Source organism: Neofelis nebulosa, chromosome 4 (assembly GCF_028018385.1).
Source record: "Neofelis nebulosa isolate mNeoNeb1 chromosome 4, mNeoNeb1.pri, whole genome shotgun sequence".
NCBI classification, from domain to species: Eukaryota; Metazoa; Chordata; class Mammalia; order Carnivora; family Felidae; genus Neofelis; species Neofelis nebulosa.
In genome coordinates, this window is record NC_080785.1 from 152,965,172 (window position 1) to 152,977,750 (window position 12,579).

General features: G+C 39.9%; 1 protein-coding gene across 4 annotated transcripts in view; it reads left to right on the forward strand.

Annotated features, from left to right (window-relative positions):
• Positions 1–12,579, forward strand: part of SMARCC1 (SWI/SNF related, matrix associated, actin dependent regulator of chromatin subfamily c member 1) — a 174,552-nt gene that overhangs the window by 17,445 nt on the left and 144,528 nt on the right. For all 4 annotated transcript variants that reach the window (XM_058727132.1, XM_058727133.1, XM_058727131.1 and 1 more), the window contains exon 3: positions 11,413–11,498. In XM_058727132.1, the coding sequence (XP_058583115.1) occupies positions 11,413–11,498 (86 nt within the window). The remainder of the gene's footprint in view (positions 1–11,412; positions 11,499–12,579) is intronic.

A 12,579-nucleotide genomic window follows, 5' to 3' on the forward strand; every position in this document is an offset into this window, starting at 1 on the left:
AGAGAAAATTTAAGGATTTATAAGGCTAAAAATATGTTGTATAGGCAGGGGTACCTTCCTGGCTCAGTTAGTAGAACATGTGAGTCTTGATCTTGGGGTTGTGAATTTGAGCCCCACATTGGGCATGGAGCCTACTTAAAAAATAATATGTTGTATAGACAAACAGCATGAATTGAAACAGAAGAAAAAAGTGTTCTTACCTCCACCACAAGTAAAAATTCTTGTTTTTCTATAATCTCTTCAAGGCTCAGTGCATGTGCATACATAATATAGTGATAAAGATAGGTTAGAGCCAGTTTTGTAATCTGCTTTTTAAAAAATAGATTATAAGGGTCTATATTTAAAAACAACAAAGCTCTAAGACTTGGAGGACTACTATAAGGTCAAATCAGAGTCTAAAGTAGTGGAAGATTTTTTTTTGTTTAAAGATTTACTTATTCTTGAGAGAGAGAGCACAAGTGAGGAAGGGGCGGGGGCAGGGGGACAGAAGATCTAAGTGGGCTCTGCGGTGACAGCAGCAACCTTGATGTGCGGCTTGAACTCACGAGCCATGAGATCATGACCTGAGCCAAAGTTGGATGCTCAACCAACTGAGCCACACAGGTGCCCCAAGTAGCAGAAGATTTTGAATATGTTCATGAGATGTTCAAAATTTTCAACTTACCATTACTCTTAAAAAAATTAATGATTTCATTTGCAACTATAACCTGACTACACCCTGCCATTCCATTAACTACACCCTGCCATTCCATTAACTTCAGAGTGGAGAGACTACCGTTGGGAACGTGGAACTAGAAAGAAATCTTAAGTGTTTTATATGTATTGGAAGTTAGTTCTTTAAGTTTGTAGCTTAGACCTCTGTCTGATGAAAGTGGAATGTAAGTAACTAAGTGAAATGTGGGATATTTACTTTGTGGAGCAATCAATGATTTACTTTAATTTTGCTTTTCTTTATAGGGATCACCATGTTTGTATGCATCTCTAAAGAGAATCGTGTAGTCTTGGTGGTCTTTGAATTTTATAGGAATAGAATCATAAGTATTCCTCTGTGTTGTGAGCCTTGGAGGAAGTATTTGTAAACATGAAAAAACAAGTTGAGCCAAACATGAGGGAGACAGTCCAATTGAGCTGTTCAACCGTGTACCTGTAGATAGTACAATTTACTGTAGATAAAAGGATAAGTCTGAAACTAGTCCATTGTCTTCTCACCCTTGTAATTCATCTGCAAGGGCAGTGAGCCACTGATCTGGCATGACTGGTCAGAGCTCAGTGGACTGCAGAGTATGGGCTTTTAGAGCCAGGATCTGTATGCCAGGCTGAGGACATGCTGGGCCAGGTGTTGACCACAGCTCCAGAAAACTATAGGACCAGTATTAATGGCAGGCCTATAGTCCCATCCATACTGTGTGGATACACAAGTAGAAACCTTAGTTTAGTGGCATTGTATTTCTGATTTGTCTGGGTGATGCTTTGTTTATTTTTTACCTGTTTTTTTCCCCCTTTGACTTTTTTTTTTCCCTTTTCTCTCTTTTCCCATAATGTTTATCTCTCTAGCTTTACTGAGGTATATGTCTGACTGATGTATTATAAATGGCACATATTTAAAAAAATGATGAGTTCAAGGTAATGAACATTTCCATCACCCCCAAAAGTTTCCTTGTAAGCCATCTTCCACCCAGTCCTCTGGCAACCAGTGACACTACAGATTCATTTACAGCTTCATCAAAAAACATGTTTTTAAAGATCTTTTTTTTTTAATGTTTATTTTTGAGAGAGCACACACATGAGTGGGGGAAGGGCAGAGAGATAGGAAGACAGAGGATCCCAGGCAGGCTCCGTGCTGTCAGCACAGAGCCTGATGCACGGCTCAAACCGTGAGACTGTGACCTGATCTGAAATCAAGAGTCTGACGTTTAACCGACTGAGCCACTGAGGCACCCCAGATTCGGGAAATTTATATAAGTAGAATCACATAGTACACTTTTTTTGCCTCGGTTCTTTTACTCATCATAATGGATTTTGAGATGGGCGTTATCTGTGTTCTACGTATTATTTTCCCCCTTTTTTTTTTTTTTTTGAGAGAAGATCGCATGAGTGGGGGAGGGGGAGAGAGAGAATCCCAAGTAGGCTCCATGCTGTCAGCGCAGAGCCCAGTGTGGGACTCAATCTCACAGCCTGCAGAATCATGACCGGAGTTGAAATCAGGAGTCAGATGCTTAACTGACTCAGCCAGCCAGGTGCTCCAAATCACAGTTCATTTATCCCTTTACTGTTTAATGGACATTTGGGTTGCTTCCAGCATTGTAAGTAAAGCTGCCATCATTGTTAATGTTCACATCTTCACATTGTTAATGTTCAACTTCTGAAGTAACTGCCATACTGTTTTCTCAAGTGGTTGTATCATTTTACATACCACCTGGCAGTGCATGAGAGTTCCAGTTCCTTTGTATTCTTGTCAACAGTGGGTATGATTAATCTTCATAATTTAAAAAAAAAATTTTTTTTAATGTTTATTCATTTTTGAGACATGGTGAGAGAGTGCGAGCAGGGGAGGGGCAGAGAGAGAGGGAGACACAGGAACTGAAGCAGGCTCTGGGTTCTTAGCTGTCAGCACAGAGCCCGATGCGGGGCTTGTACCCACGAACCGTGAGATTATGACCTGAGCTGCAGTCAGATGCTTAACTGACTGAGCCACCCATGGGGCCCCTTTCTCAATTTTTAAACAAATTTTAACTCCAGTGTAGTTAACATGCAGTGTTATATTAGTTTCAGGTGTACAATATACTGATTCAACAATTCTATACATTACTCAGTGCTCATCATTATAAATGTACTCTTAATCCCCATCACCTGTTTCACCCATTTCCCCCCCCCCCACCTCTCTAGTAACCATCAGTTCTCTGTAGTTAAGAGTCTGTTTCTTGGTTTGTCTCTCTCTTTCTCCCTCCCTCCCTCCCTCCCTTTTTTTCTTCTTTGTTTTGTTTCTTAAATTCTACTTATGAGTGAAATCATATATTTGTTTTTCTCTAACTTATTTTACTTAGCATAATAGTCTCTATCTCTATCCATGTCATTGCAAATGGCAACATTCTTTATCCGTTCATCTTTTGATGGACACTTGGGCTGCTTCCATAGTTTGGCTTTTGTAGGTAATGCTGCAGTAAACATAGGGGTGCATACATCCTTTCAGTGTTTTTGTCTTCTTTGGGTAAATACCCAATAGTGGAATTACTGGATCATAGGGTAGTTCTCTTTTTTTTATAAGTTTATTTATTTGAGAGAGCATGTGAGTGCAAGCCAGGGAGGGGCAGAGAGAAAGAGCGAGAATCCCAAGTAGGTTCCACGCTGTCAGTGCAGAGCCAGATGCTGGCTCAAATTTACAAACCTTGAGGTTATGACTTGAGCAGAAATCAAGAGTCAGGACACTTAACTGACTGAGCTACCCAGGTGCCCCAGGGTAGTTCTACTTTTAACTTTTTAAAAAAATAAACTTATTTTTATTTAATTTTTAATTTTTTACAGAGAGTGAGGGGGAGAGGGGTAGAGAGGAAAGGAGAGAATCTTAAGCAGGCTCCATGCTCAGTATGGAGTTGGATCTCATGACCCTGAGATCATGACCTGAGCCAAAATCGAGTCAGATGCTTAACCAACTACGCCACCCAGGCACCCCGTCGTTTTTACCTTTTTAAGGAAGCTCTATACTATTTAACATAGTGGCTGCACCAGTTTGCATTCCCAACAGTGTGCATCCTCACCAACAATTGTTTCTCATTTTTTTTAAAAGGAGCTTTTCTTATGTGTCCTGTGTCAGAAATATTTATTGCAAATACCCTCTTGGTAGCTTTTTTTTTTTTTCCTCAGGATATTTTTGGGTGAACAGGGGTTCTTAGTTGTAATATAGAGCAGATATCAGTAAACTTTTTCTGTAAAAGGCCAAATGGTAAATAGTTTTATCTGTAAAAGGTCAGATAGTAAATATGTAGTCTTTGCTGCAGCTTCTCATCTTTGCTCTTGTGTGAACATAGCCACAGACAATGAGCATGGACTTTTCTCCAATAAAACTTTATTTACATAAACAAAAGCAGGCTGGATTTGGCCTGTGGGCCACAGTTTGCCAATCCCTGACATAGAGTAATTTATGAGTTTTTTTTATGATTAATGCTTTTTATGCATCTCCCCCTTTTTTTTTATTTGAGAGAGAGAGAGAGACTAGGGGAGAAGGGTGCAGAGAGAGAGGGGGGAGAGAGAGAGAGAGAGAGAGAGAGAGAGAGAGAGAGAATCCCAAGCAGGCTCCATGCTTAGCATGGAGCCCAGGGCTTGATCTCCCAACCCTGAAATCATGACCTGAGTGAGCCAAAGTCAAGAGTGGGATACTCAACTGACTGAGCCACCTAAGTGCCCCTTTTTTAAAGAAATCTGTGCCTACTCCAAAGTCATAAATATATTTGTGTTTTCTTTTAGAAGCTTTATTGTCTTACCTTTCACCTTTACAACTGTAATCCATCTAGAATTGTTCTCTGCATTATGTGAGGTAGGGGTCAGCATTCCTTTTTTTTTCTTTTAAACCTGTTCATCTCCAGCTGTGGCTCATATATTTTGGTGTGTGATGTTTTCACTATCATTTAGTTCTAAACTATTTTCTTCTTTTTTTTTTTTTAATTTTTTAATGTGTAGGGGCACCCGGGTGGCTCAGTTGGTTAAGTGTGCAACTTTGGCTCAGGTCATGATCTCACAGTTTGTGGGTTCGAGCCCCACATCGGGCTCTGTGCTGACAGCTCAGAGTCTGGAGCCTGTTTCAAATTCTGTGTCTCCCTCTCTCTCTGCCCCTCCCCCACTCGTGCTCTGTCTCCCTCTGTCTCAAAAATAAACAAACATTAAAAAAAATTTAAATTTTTTAATGTGTATTTTTGAGAGAGAGTACGTGCGTTACGTGGCCGCAAGCAGGGGAGGGGCAGAGAGAGAGGAAGACAAAGAATCCGAAGCAGGCTCTGGGCTCTGAGCTGCCAGCACAGAGCCCGATGGGGGCTTGAACTCACAAACCATGAGATCATGACCTGAGCTTAAGTTGGACGCTTAACCGACTGACCCTCCCAGGCACCTCAGTTCTAAAGTATTCTCTAATTTGTTTTGATTTCTCTTTCAATCCTTGCATTATTATTTCAAAAGATAATTGGAATGATTGGTTTTTTCTTATTAAAATTTCTAATTTGATTACATTAAGAACATGTAATATTTTTTGTAACTTACTATGATTATTGATGTTGAAAAATCTGTCAGTCCAGTATTTTTTTTTTTTTTTTAATTTTTTTTTTTTCAACGTTTTTTATTTATTTTTGGGACAGAGAGAGACAGAGCATGAACGGGGAGGAGCAGAGAGAGAGGGAGACACAGAATCGGAAACAGGCTCCAGGCTCCGAGCCATCAGCCCAGAGCTGACGCGGGGCTCGAACTCACAGACTGTGAGATCGTGACCTGGCTGAAGTCGGACGCTTAACCGACTGCGCCACCCAGGCGCCCCATGTCAGTCCAGTATTTTTGTTTTTGTTTTTGTTTTTTTAGGTACTCTCTTTCCCTATGGTTGTTTTTAAGATGTCTTTGTCTATACTGTTATGCAATTGTGTTATAGTGTTGAGGTGTAGGTTTTATTACATACTTTTAACATACCCCTCAAAATTGATATGCTTCTTGAAGCTAAGGGTTTAAGTCCTTAACAGTTTTAGGGAGCCTGGGTGTCTCCCTCTCTCTCTGCCCCTCCCTGTTCGTATTCTGCCTGTCTCTCTCAAAAATAAACATTAAAAAAAAAAAAAAAAAAAAGTCCTTCACAGTTTCTAAGAAATTTTAAACTTTACTCTTCTGTGTGTGGTTGTCTAGTCTATATAACCTGACAGGTGTGCTTTTACTTTCATTGAATGTTTATGTGCCAGAAGTTACATGTATTTATTTTTCAAATCTTTCTCTTCAGTGTTTTTAAAAAAAATTTTTTTTTAAAGTTTATTTAGTTTTGAGAGAGACAGAGCACGAGTGGGGGAAAGGCAGAGAGAGAGGGACACAGAATATGAAGAAGGCTCCAGGGGGCGCCTGGGTGGCTCAGTTGGTTAAGTGTCAGGCTTCGGCTCAGGTCATGATCTCTTGGTTTGTGAGTTTGAACCCTGCGTCAGGCTCTGTGCTGATAGCTCAGAGCCTGGAGCCTGCTTCAGATTCTGTGTCTCTCCATCTCTTGGCCCCTCCCCTGCTCATGCTCTGTGTCTCTCTGTCTCTCAATAGTAAATAAACGTTAAAAAAAAAAAAAAAAAAAGAAGGTTCCAGGCTCCGAGCTGTCATCACAGAGCCTGATGTGGGGCTCGACCTCACGAACCGTGAGATCATGACTTGAGCCAAAGTTGGTTGCTTAGCCAACTAAGCCACCCAGGCACCCCTCTTTAGTGTTTTTAATCATTCTATATATTCCAGTTATACAAATTCTATCATTTTGTTCTATTATCTGAAATACTAGGATTCTTCTTTTTTGTTGTTGATGTAAAGGAAAAAAAAGTTTTTGTGTATTTGAATTTTGGAATGTCAACACTTCCTTCAGTGGAATTTTACCTGGGAATCCTGTTGGTCTGGGCTGAGAATTTGCTCTTTAAGGCACTTCAGAGGACCTGCTAAATTTAGGCCCAATTCTTATGTTAATTTGGTGTGGACTTCCTAACTGAGTGGTTAGTTAAGTTCCAAACTCAAATTGTCTTGAGATGGAAGCTTGTTATCCTCTTTGAATTTTGGCTGGCAGATATTTTTTTCCAATGTATGCTTTCCCTACTGATGCAACATTTTGATAGCCCTGCTTCTTCGTGTGTGTGGCGGATGATTGTTTTAGTTCTAATGTCCTCCCTTGCTTAGGTCTATTCCTGCACCATCATGTTGATGAATAGACCAGACCATGGTATTATGTGTGTGTGTTCTCCCTACCCATGTATACATCCTCCTCCTCCTCTTTTTTCCAGTTATTAGCACTACCTTGTCTTTAATAAATAAGCCAAAGAAATAAGGACACTGTGGCACAGATTTTAAGCACTTCTAAGTATCGCAGTTAAATTTATCCTTTCTCCATTTCATCAGCTCAGCAGAATTTTTGGTGGACTATAATTAGGATGAGACCACTTACATACATCCAGAATAAGATTAGATTAAATTTCCCAGTTAGTTAACCAGAGATGGAACAGCTTATCAAAAGCAGTGTAGTCACATAGCTGGGAATAGAAGCAACCTATTAGAGCTGTCCTTGACCCCCAGTCTCTGATTGGGGTGTGTAGCTGCTGAGATAACTTACACAAAGTGGCATCTCGCTGGCTCTGGAAAGCTCAAGTTTGGGTATCCTCTTGTCCTTTTATTCTTTAAGTTTTTCAGCACTAATCAAGAGGAATTTACAATTAATAACTCATGCTTCTCTTGTGTTTGAATAACATCCAGTGTCAGTGAGGGCAAGGCCTCTTCATTCAGGGTGGCGGTGGTTGGGATGAGGGTTGAGTGAGGAAATACAGTTAGGGTCCAGTAGGGGTGCCTGGGAATTCTCCTGTGTCTGCTTCCAGCTTTCCATCCCCTGACTCTGATCTGCTTTTTTACCCTGGTGATTTTGATACTGAGCTTATCATTAGAACCAGAATCCCAAATCCATTTCCATGCTAGCACTAGGAATCCTTGACGTGTGGTGAGTGTCCCTTTTTGGGTTTTTTTGCCACCCCTTTACAGATGTTTTCCTTTTTGTGCTTGTTACTGGAACTAGTGCCGTTGACAGGTTCCTGAGCTTCCCTCTTGCCCTTTATTCACATGTTACTTCTGGAAAATTGGAAGTCTCAGTTTCTACTTCTTCAGTCATCACTTGTTCCTGTGGTGGTTGATAGAAGTTACTGTGTCTGTCGTAAGCATGTATCTGATAATAATGTTCTGGTCTGATCGATATGTAGCACGACTATGAACTTTTAAATGATCATAGTACACTTGAACTGTTGAGAAAAGTTTTATGGAGTACCTACATTAGCAGGCACTTTGCTGAATACTGATGTTAAATATTTGAATAAGACACTGCTCCTGTCCTCAAGGACTTCATATTACAGATAAATCTACAGTCATTTCAGTATTCTGCTGTGAGTGGTTTGCATATGTACTGTAGTGATATGCATGTGTGGTTGGAAAGAGCATTTTAGTCTAGTCTCTAGGGGTTCAGAGAAGGCTTAGGAGGAGAACTAATTTCATCCTACAATTGAAGATACCTCCCAGCATATTATTCTCATTTAAGATGCCAAAACTACAAAATTGTAATAACTTGTGCATTTTCTCAGATAAATAACATGTTGTCAGTGATAAGAATTGCACCTGGATGTATTTAAGAATATGTAATGCAACATTTGGGATGTACTGGGAATTAATTGTGTTGGGCAAGATATTAGGAACTCCAACTCATGTATTTAAAAAGCAAAAGGATAACCAGAATGACTTGGAGGGCTTACTTGTTAGCTTAATTTGGGAGAGCTCATCTTAATGATTCTTCTTAATAGTTTTCATTTATTAAAAAAGTTTTTTTAATGTTTATTTTCGAGAGAGAGAGAGCACATGAATGAGGGAAGGACAGAGAGAGAGGGAGGGAGACAGAGAATCTGAAGCAGGCTCCATGCTGTCAGTGCAAAGCTCGATGTGGGGATTGAACCCTTGGACTGTGAGATTATGACTTGAGCTGATGTTGGACGCTCAATTGAATGAGACACCCAGGCACCCTGATAGTTTTTAAAGATGTTATTTAATTTTCACTGCAGTGAAAATATTTTAATTGTTTTTTAAAACATTTTTCAACTGCCATAGCATTTTTTTTGCCATAGTATTTTATTTTTTTAATTTATTATTATTTTTTTAATGTTTATTTATTTTTGAGAGAGAGAAAGAGACAGAGTGCAAGCAGGGGAGGGGCAGAGAGAGAATGGGAGACACAGAATCTGAAACAGACTCCAGGCTCTGAGCTGTCGACACAGACCTGATTCGGGGCTCAAACTCACAAACCATGAGATCATGACCTGAGCCGAGGTCAGATGCTTAACCTACTGAGCCACCCATGCTCCCCTTAATTATTTTTAAAAAATGTTTATTCATTTTGAGAGAGAGGGCATGAGGGAGTATGGGGTAGGAGAAGGGAGAGAGGGAGAGAGACATTCCCAAGCAGGCTCTGCAATGGCAGCTCAAAGCCCGATGAAGAGCTCAATCCCACGAACCATGAGATCATAATAACCTGAGCTGACACCAAGAATCAGATGCTCAACTGACTGAGCCAACCAGGCACCCCTAAAATATTTTAATTGCTTTTAAGTGTGTAGTTCAGTGACATTATTATTATATTCACATTGTAGTCCAACAGTTACTACCATCCATCTCCAGAACTTTGTCATTTTTCCAAATTGAAACTCTCTGGGGTGCCTGGTGCCTCAGTTGGTTAAGTGTCTGACTACGGCTCAGGTCATGATCTCATGGTTTGTGGCTTTGAGCCCCACGTTGGGCTTTGCACTGACAGCTTGGAGCCTGCTTTGGATTCTTGGTCTCCTTCTGTCTTTGCCCCTCCTCTGCTTGCACGTGCTCGCTCTCACTCTCTCTCTCTCTCTCTCTCTCTCTCTCAAAACTAAATCAGTAAAATTAAGGAAAAAAAAGAGAAAGAAACTGTGTACTCATTAAATAGAAACTCCCAGGGGCACCTGGGCAGCTCAGTCGGTTAAGTGTCTGACGTCGGCTCAGGTCATGATCTCGCAGTTTGTGAGTTCGAGCCCCGCATCTGGCTCTGTGCTGACAGCTCAGAGCCTGAACCTGCTTCGGTTCTGTGTCTCTGTCTGCCCCTCCCCTGCTCATGCTCTGTCTCTCTCTGTCTCTCAATAATAAATAAACGTTAAGAAAAAATTTAAAAAAATTGTAACTCCTCATTCCTCCCTCTCCCCAACCCCTAGCAAACGCCATTCTGTTTTTTGTCTTCTTAATATTTGACATCATGCTGTTCTTTTTATTATATTATTTTGTAAGAATCATTTTCAAGGAAAAAATGCAGGGTGTATTTTTTTTCTATTTTAATGTATCTTTTAAAAAAAATGTTTACCTATTTTGAGAGAGAGCAAACGGGAAGAGCAGAGAGAGGGAGTGAGAGAATCCCAAGCAATCTCCGTGCTGTCAGCTCATAGCCCAATGCGAGGCTCATACACACAAACTGAAATCATGACCTGAGCCGAAATCAAGAGTTAGATTTTTTAAAATTAAAAAAAAAATTTTTTAATGTTTTATTTATTCTTGAGAGAGAGACAGAGCACGAGTGGGGGAGGGGCAGAGCGAGAGAGGGACACAGAATCCAAAGCAGGCTCTAGGCTCTGAGCTGTCAGCACAGAGCCCGACGTGGGGCTCAAACTCACAAGCTGTGAGATCATGACCTGAGCCGAAGTTGGACACTTAACCAACTAAGCCACCCAGGCACCCCTGGAGTTAGATTCTTAACAGGAGCCACCTAGGTGCCTTTGCATGGTGTATTTCTAATATTTTCATCTTACTAGCCTATTTGATGATCAGTTTATATGAAACTTTTACTTCCATAATATGGAAGTCATTCAGCATTTGAACTATTTGAGCTTTACTTTTATAATCCATAAAGTGCACCTCTCTGAAATTGTACAGATTTCAGCTATGGGTTTACATATAATTTATAGTTATACCATGTTTCAGTGGTCATTAAAATATTATAGCAAGAGTTCAGTTATAATTTTTGTATAATTTAAAGTCAGGAATTGGGGAAAAAAGTCTAACATATACTAATATTTTCTTATTCTATAGTAAAATTGTTGTTGGAAATTGTTACTAGAATTTTATAATTTTAAAAATCAGGTTTTAATTAATTAATGAAGTTTATTTTGAGAGCAAAAGAGTGAACAGTGGAGAGGCAGAGAGAGAGGATCCTAAGCAAGCTCCATACTGTCAGCTTAGAACTGATGCGGGGCTCAATCTCATGAACCATGAGATCATCACCTGAGCTGAAATTATTCAGGAGTTGGACGCTTAACCAACTGAGCCACCCAGGCACCCCAAAAAATCAGATTTTACATTTACTAACGGAATTTGTAGTATATCACTATTCTGTCCATTACTGTTTCCTGCTGAAACATTTTGTCTGTTGTAAATCTTGTTTTTCAGTGACTTTGCTTAAAGAATAAAATGTTAGTTGAATTAAAAAAATTTTTAATCCACTTTTGGGAAAATTTCTTTATAAAACCTTATTTGGTTCCAGGAATTATTTAAGGAAGTTATTAAGTTTGCAGTTGTTGATATCTTTTGCATTTATAAAACTTTGAATTCAGACATACTCAGAGTAATCTTGTCAGAACTTTTATTTTTCTCATGTGTAACTTGTATCATTTTTAGGCAAAATGTTTCATGGATTTCAAAGCTGGAGGCACCTTGTGTCACATTCTTGGGGCTGCTTACAAGTATAAAAATGAACAGGGATGGTAAGTTTTTGTGTTACTTTGTATGTTTTATGTGTTATTTAAGTTATTTAATGTTAAATCCTCTTCCTTCTTTGTGTGATGTTAGAGAATTTTATAAGCACATTATAATTTGCAAAGTGAAAGTTTTATCTGGTATTCGAATTTACTTTGTTCCTACATCCAGGAAAAATATCAGACAACTGTTGCACTTGTTAGGTAAGTTATTTCTCACGTATGGTTGTATCTATATAATAGATGAATGTGCACTGTTAGCAAATTTGAAGGTAGGCTCATTGTGAAATGTATGAACATGTATTGTGAACTTAAGTTGTGCCGAAAGATAGTTTTTTTTTAATGTTTATGTATTTTTGAGAGACAGCGTGAGTAGGGGAGGGGAAGAGAGTGAGGGAGATGCAGAATCTGAAGCATGCTTTACGCTCTGAGCTGTCAGCACAGAACCCGATGTGAGGCTCGGACCCATGAGCTGTGAGGTCGTGACCTGAGCCGAAATCGGATGCCCAACCGACTGAGCCACCCAGGCACCCCCAAAAGATAGCAATGTTAACTGCTATGGTGAACACTTTGCTGATGAACATTTCTTCAGAATGAGAGATGTGTAATGTGTGTCCTCAGGATAGGAATGAAAGGAAGCTGGCTCCAGAGCATGGTTACTAGGGCAGTGATGCAGCGAGGAGGGGAATTGCTGTTGCTTCTCCCTACATTCTTCTTTTTCCCTTTTCTCACACTGTCTCTCTGGTGCTTGCTTTCTTTTCTCTCTTGAACTCTGGGGTTTTTGCCATCTCTTTGTGGGAAGTTGAGCTGCTGAGACTAGTGAGTGTTTCAAGGTGATGGTTCTGAGTTCAGGAGGGTAGGGAGTCCTTTCTCTGGCAGAGGGTAAGGGGATGCTGGAGTATATAGACTCGAAGTCGTTTCGTGGTTTTAGTTGTGTTGTCTGTGCGCAGTTCAATCTTAGCGTCTTTCCAGGAGGATACTCCTGTAAAGTTAAGCTAATCCGGTGTTTTACGGCTGGGAAATGTAAATAAGTGTCCACATCAACAAGTAGTACAAGTTTACAAGTAAATTATTTACAATAATTTGTATA